General features: G+C 38.2%; 1 protein-coding gene across 4 annotated transcripts in view; it reads right to left on the bottom strand.

The window, feature by feature from the left end:
- IRAG2 (inositol 1,4,5-triphosphate receptor associated 2) overlaps positions 1 to 21,206 on the bottom strand; it is a 95,821-nt gene that overhangs the window by 23,280 nt on the left and 51,335 nt on the right. Inside the window, exons 21-27 of one of the 4 annotated variants that reach the window (XM_061125144.1) lie at positions 20,511 to 20,608; positions 18,458 to 18,605; positions 17,629 to 17,710; positions 5,764 to 5,810; positions 5,591 to 5,655; positions 5,007 to 5,114; positions 1,840 to 1,910 (exon numbers count right to left, since the gene is read on the bottom strand). In XM_061125144.1, coding sequence (XP_060981127.1) covers positions 1,840 to 1,910; positions 5,007 to 5,114; positions 5,591 to 5,655; positions 5,764 to 5,810; positions 17,629 to 17,710; positions 18,458 to 18,605; positions 20,511 to 20,608 — 619 coding nt within the window. Of the gene's footprint in view, positions 1 to 1,839; positions 1,911 to 5,006; positions 5,115 to 5,590; positions 5,656 to 5,763; positions 5,811 to 9,257; positions 9,308 to 17,628; positions 17,711 to 18,457; positions 18,606 to 20,510; positions 20,609 to 21,206 lie in introns of those variants that run through there. The other 3 variants (XM_061125146.1, XM_061125147.1, XM_061125145.1) reach the window with 3 other exon arrangements.

The raw sequence follows: 21,206 nt of genomic DNA, 5'->3' as shown, positions 1-21,206 counted from the left end.
ATTTTGATAAAATATAACAAATGCAATAATGCAGGTAAAACACTGGATCATTTGTCTCAATATTTACACAGTCTTAAAGTTCTTTAATCCTCTCTCAATCCTATAATGTCTTCTAGCGATGTCATTTTCCTCTTCTTCTGTGCTTCCTGGCTATGCTTCTTCTGGGAAGAGCTGGCCACTGTTGGACACAGTTGAAGAGCTGTTCCAGTTCTTCATCTCCCATTTGTGATCTGTGAACTACTCTGCCCCTGCACCCAACACTCCTAGGAACGTGCCCTCCCCAGTTATCCGTGACCTCCCTACTGCCAAACCCAATGAATAATTTTCAGTCAGTATCTTAGTTAAGCTCACTGTAACATCTAAAATGATCTAGAGTGATCTAGAGTCCCCTCCTCGAAGGTTTTTCAGCCCTTGGCTTCCATTTCCTGATGTACCCCAATCACTGCAATAGCTCCTTCTCCATCTCCTTTGCCACTGGCCTCCTCTTATTCGACACTGGAATCATCAAGAGTCCATCATCCTCTGTTCTCTCTCTCTACCTTCCCTCCTTTCTTGGGAAATCTCATCCGCATGCTTGTATTTTTGCTGATAACTCACAAATATGTCTCTGTCCCAAAAGTCCCATTGATGAGTTTATGAATATGGGTATATAGCTATCTATAACATCTCCTTACAGGGTGTTGATGATATCACATATCAACCTGAAACTTGACTTATCTCAAATTAATTAAATTTACCCCACAAATTCTTCTTACTCTTTCCGACTCTCATGTTGTTCTACTCATTCTGTAGGTTAAGCTGTAAACCTAAGTATTTACCTTTTCCCAGGCCCCTGATTATGAGTCACTATGTACTGTGAATGTTATTCCTTAAATATCTCTCAAATAAGTCTCATTTTTTTCATTATCACTGAGTTCATACTATCTTCATATCTTGCCTGAATTATTCCTATAGCATTCTAACCAGTCCCCTACTTCCATTACTACATTTTCTTTTCTTTTTTTTTTTTTACTTTTTATTTATTTATTTATTTTTACATTTTCTAATCCATTATTTTTTTAAATTTTTCTTTTTCTTTTTGAAATGAGAATTAAAAAAATGTTTTCTCAAAAGACTACTATGAAAGACTAGAGGATTTGAATTTTCCTCTGTCCATTTTTTAACAAGAGGCAACCATTTTGGGCATGTCTGCTAGCTAACACTACACTTTAGGTATAATGGTATAATTTACACCACAAAGAATTATTCCAAACCACATATCCAATTAGTCCACTCCCTTTAGCATAAAATTTTTACCTCATTACTTCAAATGTATACATGTCACAACCTTCTCTCAACCTGGGTTATTAACAGTCACATGAGTCTCTGTTTCTTATAATCAAATAGACCGAACTAAAACAATGTTAGTCTAACCACAGTCTAATTATTGAGTAATTGTATGTTTCTTCCCTTAATTACAGCATATCTTTAAGACAGGTATCACTTTTATTTAGCCTTATTTATTAATTTATTAATTTATGTAAGAGGACTTTAGAGATAGATATTTAGCTTGTTTCCAGTAGACCTTTAATGGATAAATGAGTGAACAAATGCAAGAATGAATGAAAGAAAAACCAGTGTGGAGTCAGGAGGTCCTACCTCTGACTCTACCGTGTGACCCTGGATGCTCTGGCCTCAACTTCTTCATCTGTAAAATATTGCTGTAACTAAATTTTATGAACCTCATAATATTTTGAAAGGGTAAATTGAAATAATGCTTTTAAGAGTACTTTGCAAACTTAAAGGGACAGTTCTACCATTGTAATATATCATTACTTTTATTGTTAACGTGTATACTACCTGAATCAACATGCTTTTTTCTTCACTCACAGAGCCTTGGGGTTCAATTTTTTCAGGAGCTGGACTTCTGCCTGTAAGAAGGAGGAAACACACCAAACATTGTGGGGCAAGAAGGGTTACAAGTAAAAGAGGAAGAAATAGTGAGGGTGGCAATGTGGGCAGACACCTAAATGGCAGAGGGTTTAACATGTGTTCCCAAAGAACCTAGCCATGTAAAATTTCTTAACAGAAATGAATACTTGTATAAATCATTATCAAGTACATTAAAGTACAAATAAATACAGGGAAATTACAAAAGGGAATGGCATAAATTAAAAATGTGAATACAAATACTGGTGCCATACAAATGTGCCATACAAATACTTGTATGGCCTTCAAATAATAGGGTTTTTAAACTATTTTTTAAGGCTGAGCTGCTTTTTAAATCAAACACATTACTAGTGTAATTATAGAAACTGAATGAAAGAAGGATGAACAATTACTTAGTTGTTGTTGCTTAGTCACTAAATCATGCCCAACTCTTTGGCGACTCCATGGACTCTAGCCCGCCAGTCTCCTCAGTCTGTGTGATGTCCCAGGCAAGGATACTGGAGTGAGTTGCTATTGCCTTCTCCAGGGGATCTTCCTGATCCAGGACCTGCATCTCCTGCACTGGCAGGTAGATTCTTTACCACTGAGCCACCAGGGAAGCTAGCTTTTTTTAACAGCTTGACAAACATGTTTTTAAAAATTATATATGCAGGGCTGATAACAAAGTATGATATCCTTCCAAAACACAGTATCTTTCTAAGCAAAATGTCATCCAACCAAGAAAAAGAGATGCACTTTTAATTTATGCCATTCCTTTTTGTAATTTCCCTGTATTTGTTTGTACTGTAATGTACTTGATAATGATTTTCCTCTTCACATGACCCACTGTACTGAATTTAGTTCAGCCCAGGCACAAAGGTCAGCAGCTATAGTTAGATTTTGTTTCTTTCTTTTCAAGAAAACAGAATAACTAAAGGATGTACTCAATTTTTAAAACTTATATGGAAATAAGAACAAAATGGTAACCACTATCTTCAAAGACACAAAAATTTTCCCTATGGAAATTTTATATTTAAAAATTTTTTAAGACTGATAGTAGATTCATATGGTCCTTAAATCAAAAGTATAAGATGTTTTTCAGTGAAAATTTTCTCTCCCATCATGTCCACCAGAAAGCCAGTTTCCTGCCTCACAGGCAATGTTGCTAATTTCTGTCTAGCTTTGTAGAGATATTTTATACATGTATTATATGTACAAAAACTTTTTTCTATTTTTTTTACAAATATTTACATGCAATACATAATACTTTGTACTGTAGTGCTTTTCCCTAAGAAATAATTGTTCTTTGCTATTCTTCCAAGAAAAAAGCTCCCTTCTATGTATGCTTTACAAATGTATATTAGTATTCCATTACTTGGACATGCCAAAATATGTTAGTCTTCTACTGATAGTTAACTTGTTTCCATTATTTGTTATTACAAACAATGCTGCAGTAAATAAACTTCCATATATGTCATATAGTATGTGTGTACTTAGATCTACAGGATAAATTCCCAGAAACCAATTATTTTATCATGGGATACATACATTTATGACCAACCTAGACAGCATATCAAAAAGCAGAGACATTACTTTGCTAACAAAGTTCCGTCTAGTCAAACCTATGGTTTTTCCAGTAGTCATGTATGGATGAGAGTTGGACTATGAAGAAAGCTGAGTGCCGAAGAATTGATGCTTTTGAACTGTGGTGTTGGAGAAGACTCTTGAGAGTCCTTGGACTGCAGGGAGATCCAACCAGTTCATCCTAAAGGAAATCAGTCCTGAATATTCATTGGAAGGACTGATGTTGATGCTGAAACTCCAATATTTTGGCCACCTGATGCGAAGAAGTGACTCATTTGAAAAGACCCTGATGCTGGGAAAGATTGAAGGCAGGAGGAGAAGGGGGTGACAGAGGATGAGACGGTTGGATGGCATCACCGACTCAATGGATATGAGTTTGGGCAAACTGCGGGAGTTGGCAATGGACTGGGAGGCCTGGCGTGCTGCAGTACATGGGGTTGCAAAGAGTTGGACACGATTGAGCGACTGAACTGACACACATTTAAATTTTGGGTAGATATTGGCAAATTCCTCTCCACGCTAATTATAATAATTTACATTCCTTGCAGCAGTGGACGAGAATTCTTTTTCTTCCAACAATCTTACCAGAAGTGTGCAAACAAACTGTTTTATCTTTGTCTACATGATAGGTAAAAAATGGTATCCTGGTGTAGTTTTAATTAAAATTTTTCTTCTTTGGTGTGAGATAGAATGTAAAGATATTTTTCAGTTAAATGAAGGAATGGATTACATTTCTACAATTTTACAGCTCCTTTAAATTAGCACCTATATCTCAAATTTAATTGCCAATTTAACTTTCAATGAATTTTCCTTAATTGACACTTTAGGTAGAAATGGAAGCCTACGTTTCCCAAGAGTATCAGCCATAGTGATGCCTAACGGGGAATGGTTGAGAATAACCACTTTATTTTCAGACTCAAATGGCAGAAAAGGAGGATCTAATGCATTGTTTAGTTAATTTCTGCCTCCTGAGTGGACCATCGCTAATTGGTCCATCCTTTTTTCTTTTAATATCCAGTTTTAATTTTATTTTAAAAAAAATTTTGACCACGCTACATAGCATTCAGGATCTGAATTCCCCCACCAGGAATGAACCATGGCCCCTGCAGTGTAAGCATGGAGTCATAATCACTGGACCACCAGAGAAGTCCCGGTCCATCCTTTTAACCCAGTAAATTCTAATGAGGATTCTGAGAATTTCCTAAGTAAGTTATTTCACAACTGCATCACAGCCGAGACTCAGGTGTGTTCAATAAATTTTGGCCACGAGATATTTAAAACCCATTAAAATACACTGTAAGTTTTATTCTAAATGTAGAGTTGGAAAAAAGTTGGTAACATTGTCATATATGAAGGCCATGGTCACCTCTTAGAGTTCTTTTCTTCAGACTATGTCTTCAAAATTCTTTTATGAAACAATATTACTCAGCCACTGATGATAGTTACTCTACTAGCTTCCAGGTTTGTTTCATGTTTTAGAATGGAAACTATGCTTGAATCCTTCAACAGCTTACCTTGGATCTCTGTCATAGCAGAAGCTGATCTTTTATCTTCCTCTTTCTCACAGAGTGGTTTACAGTCAAGGTCACCCGAAGCCATATGCAAAATTTCTGATCCAGAATCTATCAACAGGAAGAAACTAAAGCATGAATACTATGCAAAAGATTATTTGCTTATGGCCTTTTCACTTGTATACACCTCAGGAGATCACAAGATATCCAAGCTTATGGTTATAATATTAACATTCTAATTTTTTAAAGGAAGCTTTAAATAATATACCATTTATTGAAATAGAGTACAGCTTTCTGGTTATGGGATCTTTAGTAGAATATCCTCAGTTTTTTTCTGTTTCCTTTAAACTTTTCACTTTGCATTGGGGTATAGCCAATTAACCATGTTGTGATAGTTTCAGATGAACAGCAAAGGAACTCAGCCATACATAGACATGTATCCATTCTCCCCAAAACCTCACTCCCATCCAGCTGGCACAAAACATTGAGCAGAGTTCCATGCACTGTTCAGTAGGTCCTTGTTGGTTACCCATTTTCAATATAAAAGATTAACAGACTTATTTTTATATCTTTTCTAATCTACTTACCACTTGACGTTACAGTACTCTCTGTGGATGAAGTATGACCAGGAGATGGTAGGGTCGAATATTCCCTGTCAAAAGAGTAGAAGTAGTATTTTTGGAGTGTTGGGTCCAAAGAATTCACTTAGAAAATTATGGAATATGCATCCAAATTCACACAGAGAAACAAACAGGCAAACCTGGATTGGGGCTGGCTCTCAGAACATAAGTATTCAACACCATTCTCCTTAAGGAAAAAAAAAGAGAGAGAGAGAGAAATAAGTTTAACAATTTGACATTTTCCATTCCAGAGAGGTTGTGTTAAGCAAATATTTTCATACAGTTTTAAATGAACCCATATTTGCTTTGCTCTTTTGGAGAGGATATGGGAATGTGATGCTATAGGGCAGATGGATATACATACTTACTCAAAGCTGTACTTTCAAAAAAAAAGTCCAATTTTAACTATACTTACAAGTCCAATATTCAAAGAATATAAATTCTTGCGCAAAACAAATTTTAATCTTAAAGGGCAGACAGAGTTTCTATCATGAACTTAAGTTTTCTTTAAATAGAACTAGGTGGGCATGAAACAACATTTCTATTTATGGAACTATTACTCAACCTAAAATTCTTGACCTGTTGATTTAAAAATGGTTCTCAATTTTCTAGCTAGATCCATAATACATTTAAAGTTTATCCAAGTCTCAAAGTTCTGAGGGATTACATCTATGTCAGCTCCTCTTACTTGGGGCTCAAAAAGAGCTTTAACAAAATCGTGGTTCCCCCCCCACCCCCCAAAAAAATTGTGGTCCCAGTCTCCCAGGGCAAGTATTTGAAAGTCTCAATTGAGCTTCGTAATCTCCATTGAGTTCTTAGTTTGGAGGGAACTTTAGATTAGGTTTACTCATTCTCTTTCCAATAAAAAGCAGTGGGAATATAGATTCACTTTTTGCGGGTAATTAGTCGCTAAGTCATGTCCAACTCTTTGCAACCCCATGGACTGTATCCCACCAGGCTCCTCTGTCCTCGGGATTTCCCAGACAAGAATACTGGAGTGGGTAACCATTTCCTTCTCCAGGGGATGTTCCCAACCCAGGGATCAAGCCCACATGTTCTGCTTGACAGGCAGATGCTTTACCACTGAGCTACCTGGGAAGCCCTACATTCACTTATTCTCTTTCAAAAAATACAGTGGGAACACAGGTTCCTCTTTAATAAAAAGTTTTACTAATAGATATATTTATTATTATTTGATTTATTTAGGAAAATAAGAATTTAATAAATTAAAAATGAAATCACTTGGACATATCCAAAATCTGCACAGACAATGCAAAAATAAAGATATTTAAATTTCCATAATCAAACACAGAATTTCTGATTAGGTGTCACAACATACAATAGGTTTCAATAGAGGGCTGCTGTATATCATATACCATATTGAGAATCTATCCAAGATAAGATTGACTTCACAGAAAGGTAAAGGTTTAGCAAGAGTTTGCTGAATATATAGTTATCCAATACAAAAAACAACAGCTTACATCTGTACAGCACACTACAATTTATTAAGCCCTTTTATATACCATCTCCGTTAATTCACTCCACAACCTTATGCAATAGATTTTAGTGGGAAAAAAAGATTTACTTATTTCAGGTGAGGAAAGTAAAGCCAATGAATAAAGTAATTTCCCAGGAGCATGCAGAATGGCAGTGCCAGCCTCTAAACTGTCTGAACAATCAGACTAAATATAGTGTCCTCTTCATTGTAAACAGAACTGTCTCTGAAACACCCTAAGGCTATTGGAGAGGCAAAGACTTTCCATTGATTGTCTTTGACTGATTAATGATTTGAATATAAACTTTCAAAATGTTCACCTCAAATGTTAAGAAAAGTCCACAATCAAACCTGCACAGCAAGAATTTACACCTGACACTGGGAAAGACTGAAGGCAGGAGGAGAAGGAGGCGACAGAGGATGAGATGGTTGAATCACATCACTGACTCAATGGACATGAGTTTGGACAAACTCCAGGAGATAGTAAAGGACAGGGAAGCCTGGCATGCGGCAGTCCATGGGGTCGCAAAGACTGGGACACAGTTTAGTAACTGAACAATAATAACAACAACTTTTACATGTAAATGTTGGGCAATCTTCTCTTTTATTTCATTTTATCCCTGCTTTAAACATCTTTGTGTCAGACTATATGTGACTGAAGTCCCTTGTGGCACCAGTTTAATTCAACAACTTTCAACAAAGGCCTAGTTTGTTGCCAGAAACAGCCTTTCGTTGTTTCTGGCACAAAACCAAAAGCCTGAGAGAGACCAGAAACAGTCCTTGTCCCAGAGGAGCTCATGGGCCAGTCAAAAAGACAAATATGCAGAACAAATACTTCATAAATTATAAGCAGCATTGCATAGAGGACAGTATGCACAGAACAGAGAGGGAAAATATGTGCATTAAAGTTTGAAGAGAAATTATATCTTATACACCATTGGTAGTTAAATGATATTGACTCTGCCCTTGAGATATTTAAATATATTGTACTAGTAATTATTACATGCTTATTTAGCTATCTACCAATACATATGTAAAAAAATGAAGCTGTAAAATAGGAAAAAATTAAACATTCTTCAGTTTCATTGAGTGTCCTCCATAAAAATCAATGAGCATTGAGTCCTTAATAATAATAAAAAAAATCAGGCCCATTTAACACTTCATAACATAGAAATCTATTATTATATGTGACTTGAAATAGCACTTATTACTGTTATAAATAATAACAATATATGCAATAATTACACTGCACTAACTAAAAACCTAATTTTATCAGAAAAAATTCCTTTTTATACCAATCAGACATGAAACCTTATATTTGAATTTAAGAGATGTGAAAGAGAATGCAGCTATTTTCTATTGAACTAAACTGATTTCCAGTATTAAAGGAAAGAGAAAACATTATTTCTATAATTTTTTTCTAAAAATTCTATTATTTAAAATCAAACTAATAAGTACAGCAAAAATACATTATATTAAAAATGAGTCTCATCTGTCACAATGCTCTGTGTAAAGCCCTTCTTTCATCCTAATTTTTAGAAGTGAAACTGTTTGGTAAACATAAAATATTTATTGATTAAGTAAGTAACAATTCTGTGATTTTGGATAAACATTATATATTTAGTAGCCATACATTACTACATTGTTCTGTTGCAAAGATAATGGATATTACTGGATATTAGTCCCATTCATGAATCATTATAAATCTCACTGATCAAAAAGACCACCTAATACACAACATACCTCAATCCTAGATTTTCATATATTCAGCTAACATTTTTTTCCTCCTTAGAAGAAGAGCCAGACAGAAGAAGGAGATTTTTATTTTTCCAAATGTAGAGTTATAGTTAATGCAAGTTGGAGATATAGCCCCTCAGGGTGTCTGTGTGTGTGAACTGGGGGGGTGAAAAGTAACTCAGCAAACACTTTCTACAATTATGCTCTTTTCTTCCAGTTTCAAAAGGCGCCCCTATTCAAACCAATTTCCTGAGCCCACAGGAGAATCTAACACACATAACTGCAGGATCTAGCTAGATTATAAAAAAAGATAATTTACTGGATATATCTTAAAACCAAGGAAAATCAAGAAACTGACTAAATGCAAGAAAGAGAAAGTTCAGAAGAGAGAGACTTACTTACAGCACAAGATTGGCTCACATCAATGAGTCTAACACATGCTGACAGCCTAGAGCAGGAAGCATGTTCTTCCTGTTCAAGCCATTCAAATAGGAACCTGCATAACATTTACATGAAAATCTGTGGTGCAGCCCATTTGCTTTTGACAGTAAAAGTCTAATGTAGGGTAAGGGTGGGGTAGCCAACGTACTCACGGAACAAAGCGAGATATTCTCCCACGGGCTGGGTCAGCAAATACAAGGCACACACACACACACACATTCCCCCTCTCACTTCAGCTTTCTCACACACACACAGCAGCATTATTTCAATATTCAGTTAGAAAATATGAAGAAATAGCTTCTAAGATGTTGAAAGTGAAGTGAAAGTGCTAGTTGCTCAATCATGTCCGACTCTTTGCCACTCCATGGACTATAGCCCACCAGGCTCCTCTGTCCATGGAATTCTCCAGGCAAGAGCACCGGAGGGGCAAGCCATTCCCTTCTCCAGGGATCTTCCCAACCCAGGGATCAAACTCCAGTCTCCTTCATTGCAGGCAGCTTCTTTACCATCTGAGCCACCAGGGAAGCGCTATCAGTGTCAGTAAGGGCAATTAATAGGCCGAGATAATCTTCCCGGGTTACTCTTTTAGACGAAACGCTATTTTACCCATAGATTTTTATGATCAAAAAACCCTTCCACTAAGAAACATTCATGTTACCAATGTAACTTTTACTTTTAGATCCATTTTAGACAGTTGACACTACTCAAGTAAATTAATATCATTTTCTGAGAAAAAAAAAAACTGAACAAAAGGAGTCTATATAGACTTATTTCATTCTAAATTTTTAAAAAACGCCCTTGACTTGGAGTCAAAGTTTCAATCTTCTAGAAAGAAAAGAATGTAAGCTTGAATGTCAAAAGATTATAATCACTGTAACCTAAATAAAACTAAATTTCTTCACAAGTTTTTTTTTTTTTTTCCAGTTTCTAACTAAAAGGACACCACACCTTCAGACCTACAGGACACACCCACCACTTTGAGGTTCATCTGTGATATAGTTATCAGCCAACTTCTACACGTTCCAATTTTGCAACTGGCAATGTTATTTATTCTCCAAGGTTATTAAAGCTGCACCCACACACAGCTTGAGAGAACAGGACAGACAATGGCCAGAAAATCTGAGATACTTTTCAATGGATTCTGTACTTTGCCTCATAAATCACCCTTTTCTAGTGATAGTACATCTGAGGCAAAAACATGTAATTACATGAAGGAGACCTCAAAGGGATAGCAAAACACTTAATATCTACTGTATAATTTTTTTTGTTTAACAGTAAAATGGAAAACAAAAATTCATCTTCATATCCTTTAACCTATATCCTCTGAGCTTCATGCTATTGATAATCCTGATTTTGGGTGATAGTTACAGTTGCTATCCTGAGTGTTTACTATGAACCAGGTACTTTAATATGTTATAAAGAGTCTTGTTGAGGTAAAATCTAAGACTCAGGTAGGTAGAGGGGAGAATCAGTTTCACTGTCATAGAATTTTCATGGTGCTAAGTCTCTTCAGTCATGTTTGACTCTTTTTGACCCCATGGACTGTAGCCCACCAGGCTCTTCTGTCAATGGGATTCTCCAGGCAAGAATACTGGAGTGAGTTGCCATGCCTCCTCCAGGGGATCTTCCCAACCCAGGGATCGAACCCTCATCTCTTACATCTCCTACATTGATGGACTGGTTTTTTACCACTAGCACCACCTGGGAAGCTCCCCCCCAAATTTTTCTGGTCATACAACGTGGCATGCAGGATCTTAGTTTCCTGACCAGGGATTGAACCTGCAACCCCCTGAAGTAGTAAGGTGGAGTCTTAACCACTGGACCACCAGGGATGTCCCAGGATTTTCATGAAGCATCTTAATTCTTGGAGTGTTTGGGGACACACACAGGTACCTAATCATGAATGCAGTTTTGCAAAGGCCCAGAAATCCTTTGGTTGCTATTCAGACTCAGTGGTGGGAGCAGAGAATAAGGAAAGAAAGATAGATTATAAGGAGAGACAACCTAGGCCTGAAAGAAATAGAAATTGCCAGGAGTGAGGAAGAATGGAGAAAGTTGGACCTAATAAAACTGCTAGATCTAGTTATGGAAGAGAGCAGCAAGAATCAATTCAGTGGGAGACTGTACTATCATGCAGCACTGCTGGATTATCTATTTGTCTTGAAAAGCAGAGGACAATTTCAATGACTAAGTCACAAGCAGTCCACCCAACACTACAGTAGGATCCTTAAAGTGCTGGAACAAGAAGGGAGAGACTTCTCCCCACTGACCAGGGTGAGGAGATTACCAGAAGTCCAGACACAGTGTTCTGAGGAGGTCAGCAGTAGAGCAGGCAGGGCCTGTGGCCAGTGAGGACAGCAAACAGAAAGGACTGCAGAGATGGGAGTGGTGAAACCACCTGCCTTCTCCAACAATCTCTCAGGAGGTGAAGTGCCTTTCCCTGGGACCCACTGGTTGGTGAGGTCAGAAGGACACTGGGATATACTGGTAGGCATCAGTATGAAAGGGTTAGTTGCTCAGTCATGTACGACTCTTTGCAACCCCTTGGACTGCAGTCCACCAGGCTCCTCTGTCCATGAAATTCTCCAGACAAGAATACTGGAGTGGGTTGTCCTTTCCTTCTCCAGGAGATCTTCCTGACCCAGGGACCAAACCAGGGTCTCCTGTATTGCAGGCCGATTCTTTACCGTATGAGCCACCAAGGAAGCTGAGGCATCAACATAGATTCTTGGAAAAGCAAATGTTCTTTTGTTTCATGTTGACTTCATGAAACAAAAAGAGCTTCCTATGCATCAGCAAGTGAGGAGACAGAGCACTGAGATTTGCCTTTTCTCTAAATATGAACAGTTTGTTTCTCTAAACAAACCTGGTTTGTTTCCATGGACTGGTTAGACCAGAACTGAACAGTTGCAGATATATATAGGTATGTGTATATGCATAATATATGTATATGTATGTGCAGATATATATATATGTGTGTGTATATGCATAATATATGTATGTGTACGTATCTGAATTCTCAGAAGAACTCTGCAAAATAATATCTCTATTTCACAAGGGATACAAGCAAACTGAAAGAGGTTGAGACATTTGTCCAAGGTCACACAGATAATAAGTAACAGAGCCAGTTTAAAACCACACCTGCTTAATTCCAAAACCTATGCTATGTGGCTAAAAATTCTAAGTCATCTGGGGAATATTTCAAATAAATACGAAAGTAGACAGAATAGAACACCACCCTTGTGTACCTATTTTGCAGATTCAACAATTATCAACCTGTGGTCCATCTTGTTTCATCGACACTGTCACCCACTAAAACTACCCTAGCATTGTTTTGAAGTATGACTCAGGTACTGTAAAAATTTCTCTCATAAATATTTTAGTCTGAGTCTCTAAAAGACAAGGACTGGAAATAATTTATTTCTTTTTCTTCCTCTTTAAAATATTCCAAATAAATAGATTTCACTGAGTTGGTAAAGTAGCTCTGTTCTTCCCAAGAATGTCCCAAACTGGACCCCAAATTATTTTACTAAGAGATGTTCTTCTTGAGATGTTAAGCTTGCTAGAGTCCTCTGCTCACCCAAAAATCCTCCTATGAATACTGATGCTCACTATTATCTCATGCTATGCTTTCTGCAAAAGAGGCTAGAATATAGCTATCTCTATGAATACAGGAGAGGAATAAAAAATAAATCTCCAGTTCCCAGGAACCCCAGTCAGAAAGCAATAGGGCAAGACTGTCAGTTCAACAAGTTCACTGGGTGTTCACTCTCAGTGTTTTAAATAGACCGTATAGGGCATACAAGAATAAAGAAGGAAACAGGCATTCACCAAATATTAATAGGATAGCTGCTGCTGCTGCTGCTAAGTCGCTTCAGTCGTGTCCAACTCTGTGCAACCCCATAGCCAGCAGCCCACCAGGCTCCCCCGTCCCTGGGATTCTCCAGGCAAGAACAATTGAGTGGGTTGCCATTTCCTTCTCCAGTGCATGAAAGTGAAAAGTGAAAGTGAAGTCGCTCAGTCGTGTCTGACTCTTAGTGACCCCATGGACTGCAGCCCACCAGGCTCCTCCGTCCATGGGTTTTTCCAGGCAAGAGTACTGGAGTGGGTTGCCATTGCCTTCTCCAGAGGTGCACAGTTACTGGGGTCTAAAAGAAAAGGGTGAACTTATTTTTTCCCAAGTGGGATGGTTGAGAAACAAAGAAACTGAGGTCTGAATGACAAGACTTTCCCACAATTGCAGAGAGGGAGAACCAGGGAAAACCCTCATCTCTCAACTTCTAATTCATACTGATTTCGATCTCAAGAAGGACTAAAGAGGTCTTCCTTGGGCAGTCCAGTGCAGGGTGTTGGAGAGCTAAGAGCTCACATGCCTCGGGACCAAACAAAAAAACCCAAAACATAAAACAGAAGCAATACTGGGACAAAATAACAAAATTCAATAAAGACTTTAAAAATTTTCCACATTAAAAAAATCTTTTAAAAAAAGAAGATGATAAAGGACTAGAGATGCTTGACTGCAAATATTTCTCACTATCACAAGAAAAGTTTTTGGAATGGGCCTTGACAGACACATGGAATTTGATAAATGGAGAATTGTAAATGTTTGGGGCAGAGAAAACAGCATAAACAACTTTGTGTGATATATTCCGACAACGCAGACCAAGTGACTTGGCTGACATTTAGGGACAACTATAAGGCAGGGATGAGGAAAGGGTGGAAAGTTAAGACTGCAGCCAGATTAGAGAAAAGCCTGAATACCAGGGCAAGTTGCTTGCTTTGAAGGCCCTCAAGAGTGATGAAATTCTGAAAGTTTGAAGCTGAAGAGTTAAGGAAACACAGTGATTTATGGATCACTGGGATAAACATGGATTATATGCTTTGTAATTTTAATCTCATATTTAATTTTAATTCTTATTAATGAGAATGCTTTGACAAGCACTGTCTAAGGAGAGCATTGTATTTGTTTAAGAGATGGGTGTGGGAGGCCATGACAGGGTAGGGGGTGGGGATCTGCTCAGAGGACAGGCATGAAGGAGTGAACAGGCTGCAGGGATTCTTCAGTGAAGCAGACGGAAAGGGAATTGGTGGAAATAGTTGAGAACAGCCACAGTGTGCATCTGACAGACTAGTTCCTGGAGCCCATGGAAGAAATGGCTTAGAGGCAGCAGAAAATCCTTCAGGGAATCTCTATATTTCCCCAGGAGCATTTGACCTGTGATTGCTGTTAGCTCCTATTTCTTCATGGGTGTCAAGACAAAATAACTGGGACTTCCCTGCTAGTCCTGTGATTAAGAATCTGCTTCCCAATGCAGGGGACGCAGGTTCCATCCCTGGTCGGGGAACTAAGATCCCATATGCCATGGGGCAGCTAAGCCCACCTATTGCAATTACTGAGTCCACATGCCACCATCAGAGAGAAGGCCGCTTGCCGCAATGAAAGATCCCACATAACACAACCAACACCTGATGGGAAATAAATAAATAAAAAGACAAAATAACTTGGTCACATATTCTAATAAGAATGGATTAGGAGCTCCTTTTTGATACATAAGGAAGCACGTTTGTTTCTCAGCCAAAAAACTACTTTCAAGGTAACTATGAGTAATTATCATGATTGAAATGTCTAAATTAAATGTTGTATAAGAGGAGTTGTAAGAAGCGGTTAATCTTTGAAGCTTGACAAACCTGAATTTGCAGCCCAGGTTTGCTACTTACTAGTTGAGTGATCCTGGTTAAGTTATGTAACCTCTCTGAATTTCAGTTGCCTTGATGGCAGAAGCAGAGAATACCATTCAAAGTTGTAGACAAAATTAGCAATATGTATGTAGAAATGTTTTCCTACAGTTGTGTACCTGGTACACAACTAATGTTGGTTCCTTCCGCCTTCTTGGTGAAATCAATACCAGATAGAAGGGAAATTACTAATAACCAGACATCCTGTAAGCTTCCAAGTTCAACTTCCTTTATTAAAACTTTACAAGAACTGCTAAGTAATAGCAAAACAGATTCATTTCCTTTTTCTTTCCTTAACTACTCAATAGGATGGGGTACTAAGGGACAGAAAAATGTCAGATACACAGACTTAAACGGGAGAATAAGAACAACTCATATAACTCAATTAAAAAACAAACTCATTTTTTTTTAAAGGGCAAAAAAAGATCTGTTTACATATCTCTAAAGAAGATATACATGTGACCAATGAGTACATGAAAAGATGTTCAACGTCATTTGTCATTAAGGAAATGCATATGAAAACCACAATCAGATACCACTTTGCATCCACTGATACCTATAATCAAAAAGATAGACAAAAAAAAAAAATAGATACATGTATAACTGAATCACTTTGCTGTACACTGAAACTAACATGTTTTAAATCAACTATGTTCTAGTATAAGATAAAAGCATTTTCTAAGTAAACTAAGAAAAAGGGATAGACCAGGGCTGATAAGAATATAGAGAAATTGAAATCTTCATACACTATTGGTGCGAATGTAAAATGGTGTAGCTGCTTTGGAAATCTGCTTTGCAGTCCCTCAAAGTGTTAAACATACAGTGACCATGTGCTGTGCTTAGTCGCTCAGTGGTGTCCGACTCTTTGTGATCACAGGGACTGTAGCCTGCCAGGCTCCTCTGTCCATGGGGATTCTCCAGGCAAGAATATTGGAGTGTGTTGCCATGCCCTCCTCCAGGGGATTTTCCTAACCAGGTCTCCCACGGTGCAGGTGGATTCTTTACCGTCTGAGCCACCAGGGAAGCCCATGTGGTGCAATAATTCCACTTGTAGATGTATGGAGTACCCCAGGTGGCACAGTGGTAAAGAATCTGCCTGCCAGTGCAGGAGATGCAAGAAACACAGGTTGAATCCCTGGATTGGGAAGATCCCCTGGAGCAGGAATGGCAACTAAATTGCATGGACAGAGGAGCCTGGTGGACTACAGTCCATGGGGTCACAAAGAGTCGGACATGACTGAGCACACACACCACAGCAGATGTATACTCAAAAGAACTGAAAACATATATTTACACAAAATGTTTTACATCAATGTTCATAGTGATGTTCATGATAAAAAGTAGAAATAACTCAAACTCTTATCAATGGTGAATGGATAAACAACACATAGCATATTCATACAGTGAAATATGTGGTCATAAAAAGGAAGTGTGGATAACATGTTACAACATGGATGAGCCTTAAAAACATTATACTAAGTGAGAGAAGCTAGTCACAAGAAGTCATGTATTGTATTATTCCGTTCATATGAGATAGCCAGAACAGGCAAATCTAGAGAGGCAGAAAGTAGATTAGTGGCTGCTGAGAGTGGGTGGAGTGGGAGTGGGGGGTAGGGGTCAGGGATAGGAATAGACTCCTAATAGTCATGCTTCTAGGAGCATCAAAATGTTCGAAAGTTGATTGTGGTGATGGTTACATGACTCTGAATACTTTTTAAAACATTTAATTGAACAATTTTAATTGATGAACTGTTTGATATGAGAAATACATCACAATAAATCTTTTTTTAAAAAAAAAGTAGAGTGATTTTTCTGTTTCAGAATGTTCCATCAGGCTCAGACTGCTGATGGAGAAAGGTGCTTCAGACACATCTCCATGACCTGGGGTATTTGCCTGAGTGCCCTCAGTGACTTGGGGTTTCCCTGGTGACAGATGGTAAAGAATCTGCCTACAAATACAGGAGACCCAGGTTTGAGGCTGGGACAATCCCCTGGAGAAGGAAATGGCTACCCACTCCAGTATTCTTGCCTGGAAAATCCCATGGACAGAGGAACTTGGTAGGCTATAGTCCATGGAGTCATAAAGAGTCGGACATCACTGAATTACTATCATGTTCACTTTTTTACTTCGTCAGCTACTTAGTATTCTCTTCTTGGATACAGAAGAAGTACTATGAACCCCTGACTGAGGCAGTGATTGCTCCTTGGGCATTGCCTTACTTTGTACAGCAAAGTACAACACCTCAAAGATGATCTAGCCTTGACCTCAACTCTCAGAGAGTCAATAAGACCTGAGACTTCTTGCAGTTAATAGAGAATTTAAGTCCCGAACTCCACCTCTCAAACAAAAAGTTCATCACACTTCATGAAAATATTCTTTTGTTATCTTTTCTTGAGTTTATACTATAGAAGAGGGTATAAAGCTCCCCATTTGCCATCAAAGGTAGACAGACATTTCTTATGCATCTGAATTTTGTGATGTAAGACTTGTACTTGAAAGCGTCTATAATACTTTTAAAAAAAAAGAATACCCATGGAAGAGGATCAGGATATGGGAGAGCTAAAAAATGAAGCTGAAATATAGTCCAGTACTCACTTCCATACTTAGGTCATTATTCATCCTGATGCAACCTGAAAGATCTGTTCCTGGGTGGAGACCAGCTGAAGGGCCAGGACACCTGACAACACAAAGTAAAGTTCCTTACTACAAGTGGAAAAATTGCAAATTTTAGCAGATACTAATCTATCATGTAGTTTCCCTTCCCCACCCCAATTTTACCAAATTTCTAATTAAGTTCATGCCTTCAGTGAGACATGATGAAAGAGAGCTCCAAGCTTCATCAGAGAGAGGTTATAACCACAGAGAATCCAGCTCCAAATGAAAATGAAGTATTTGCAATTCAAAGTCTTGCTTCCTGACCCCTTGGTACAGATAGGAAATTTCAGTGGAGTGGACAGTGCTCACAAATTCCACTGACTTTTCTGAACTTTTCCTAAGGAAGATCAATCTGTGTACTTAGAAAGTTGAGTGAAGTCAGAGGAGCTTTGGGTGCGGGAAGAGGGGCACGGGATAGATTCTCAAAGACTTGTTCACCTGGAGTGTGAAGGAATAGAATTATGATCAAAACCTAGCAGAATAAGTTAACTTAGCAGTACATAATATATTCCTAAAAACTGGGAAACATTTTAAATAGCCTAATTCATCTTTTACACTTTAAGGATGGATATTACAAAATTCAAAAGAGCTATGGAGCAAACTATATTACTATTTGTTTTACATTATTGATTTTCAGAAAGTTAGGCAAGTTACATAATAAAAATTCCACAATCTGAGGATATGACAATCTAACTGATTAAAAGGGTAGGCAATGGAAAGGGCCCACCCCTGAAAAGCAGAATAAGTATAGTCTGCACTTTTAGCTTACTTGTGTCTTTCAGTCACAGCCAAAGCACCATCCTCTATTTCTTCATATCTGGGCCTTTCACGTGAAGCATGGATTAGGTTGGCCACACATGAGAAAGGTGTCAATTCTAGCCTTGGAATTGCTGAAAGACTATCCAGATGCAAGGCATCTGCATTAGAAGAGAGAAAAACAAAAATAGAAATTAATGGTTCAAATGCAGATGCCACAAAATTAAAAATCTTTGGAGGGACTCTCCAAAAATTTCTTCTTTGATGAGACCATTTCTGAGACAGCAAAAATCAATTCAGTTTTATTAATATTTTAACATAATCCCCCATCCCCTAAGTTTTCATGCCTTTCTTTTTTCAAGGAAGAGTGAGGTGGAGGAGGGGAAACAAACCCTTGCCTAGTAATCAAGTAGAGGTTTCAACAACAACTTGCTGTCACAAGCAAAATCCAGCCAGCCACCTGTTTTTGTAAATAAAGTTTTATTGGGACATAGCCACACCCATTCATCCAGCATCATCCAAGGTTGCTTGCGTGCTACAATAGCAAAGCTGAGTAGTTGTTGCAGAAACCATACAGCCTGCAAAACCTCAAATATTTACTATCTGTTTCTTTATAGAAACAGTTTACCAACTGCTGAAGAGAAACTAGTTCGACATTGTTTGTTTTTGTTGTTCAGCCGCTAAGTCGTGTCCAGCTCTTAGAGACCACAGGGACTGCAGCACAGCAGACTTCCCTGTCCACTGAAGAGTGCAGGAAATAGGATGACAATTTTTTCTGGGTGTGGAAACTGTCTTGTTATGTTTTTCTGTGTCCAAGAAGCAGCAGAATTTAATAGAAAAAACACAGACTTTGGAATCAATCACAATTTTCTATTCAAAGCCTGACTCTGCCACATATAGTGTTTTGTGATCTCAGATAAATAACTAACCCACTCTGAGCCCCAGTTTACTTACACACGAAGTGCCACGTGACCTGAGGCAAGTTCCTAACTCAATGTCCCTGTTTCCTTATTTTTAAAATGGCAATTACATTAGCATCTACCTCACAGGGATATAGTGAGGATTAAAGGAATTAAGAGGTATGTTCGGGGCAGAGACCAGTGCCTGGCACATAGGGGGCTCTGCTTCAGCGCCCTTGTAATGATCAGTGAGTTCCTGTGGGTAACATCATCCCTAGAAAGCAAGTGCTCATCTATTGTCCTACACAAACTGGTCACTCGTTAGTTCTGGCAGCAGTTTTCCCTTTTCTAGTTGAAATGATCCACAAATCACTCTACTTACTTTTTATTCCTTCTTAAAGTTATTTTATCATCCCATTTCTTTTATCCTTTCAGAACCAGCCATTAACTTTTACTTTCAAAGCACATCTGTGTTGTGATGAGAGATGCCCCAGTTTTAAGCATCTCCTAAGATAAGGTTCATTCTCCTTAGCCTGGCATTGATATGAACCTGCTCCAGACTCACATTCTACTGTACCCTGACCCGAGTCCTCTTATTTCCAAAGTGATTTGTCCAGCTTGAACTCTTCTCTTACAACTTTGTATTCTTCTTTCCCCACAACTCATGTTATTTTCTCCACTGGAATACTTTTTCCCATGCTTTTTGCTCTTCCAAATGCAACTTGTCTTTCGGTGCCCAGTTAAACACTCGTTTCTTCTACAGAGCCTTCTCTGACCCCAAGTCTTACTTCCCTTCATAATCTGTGAGCTATTTTAGGGATTACTCTTCATTATATTAATATATAATACAGTGCCTTACACAGAGTAGGTGCTCAAATATAAGTTGACTGACTGAATTCAGGGATAAACATATAAGCTTTCAACAACCTTTGCTATATATTGTTGTTATTGTTTAGTCACTAAGTTGTGTTCAACTCTCTGAGACCCCATGGTCTGTAGCCCACCAGGCTCCTCTGTCCATGAGCTTTCCCAGGCAAGAATACTGGAGTGGGTTGCCGTTGCCTACTCCAGGGGATCTTCCCAATAACTGATTATTTTCCGTTTCAAAAAAAACCCCATCTCCATCGGTGTCTACCAGGGTATAGGAGAGGGACCATCCACGCTTACCCAGCAGAGGTGTGTACCAGCATGTGTGTTTGAAGGCCAAGGGTAGCTGATGTATACTTGCTTCTGGACCACTATATCTTTTATGGCAATGCTGCTTCTGAACAGAAAATCAAGTCCTATCAGCTTTCCAAAGGGCTATAACGTATTTCATAATCTACTCTCTTCATCTCCAGAATTAAAAAGAATATCGCTGTCCCCCCGCAAGAGAGATCAAGAAGAAAGTAAATGACACCAAAATAACAAAGCTTTCATGCTCTGAATTGAGAGGTAAACTTTACGAGTAAAATGTAATATTTATTAAAAATTACTCTTCAATAATTTAATAGAATGATAACATCAATATCCAATAAGAAACACTTTCTTATATAAACAAAGGCTTTGGGGAAAGAAATATGAGGGGCAGGTTTGGTTATATAATTCTTCTTTATGATACTATAATCAAAAAGTTTTCCATAGTACCATTTCCTAGGGCCTATCAGAGTTGTGTGTGTGCACATAATAAAGAAAAAAAAAAAAAAAAGGGCTTCCCTGGTGGTCTAGTGGTTAAGACTCCAACTGCTAAAGCAGGAGAGACAGGTTCAGTTCCTGATCTGGGAAGATCCCATGTGCAACAGAGCAAATCAACCCATGCACCAGGTCAGCACCCCAGCTCGGGGGCCACACTACTGAAGACCTCGCACCTAGAGCCTGAAGGAA

The sequence above is a fragment of the Dama dama genome, chromosome 22 (assembly GCF_033118175.1).
Source record: "Dama dama isolate Ldn47 chromosome 22, ASM3311817v1, whole genome shotgun sequence".
In the NCBI taxonomy this organism is placed as follows: Eukaryota; Metazoa; Chordata; class Mammalia; order Artiodactyla; family Cervidae; genus Dama; species Dama dama.
The sequence above is the reverse complement of the archived record's forward strand: the minus strand, read 5'-3'. Positions and strand labels throughout refer to the sequence as shown.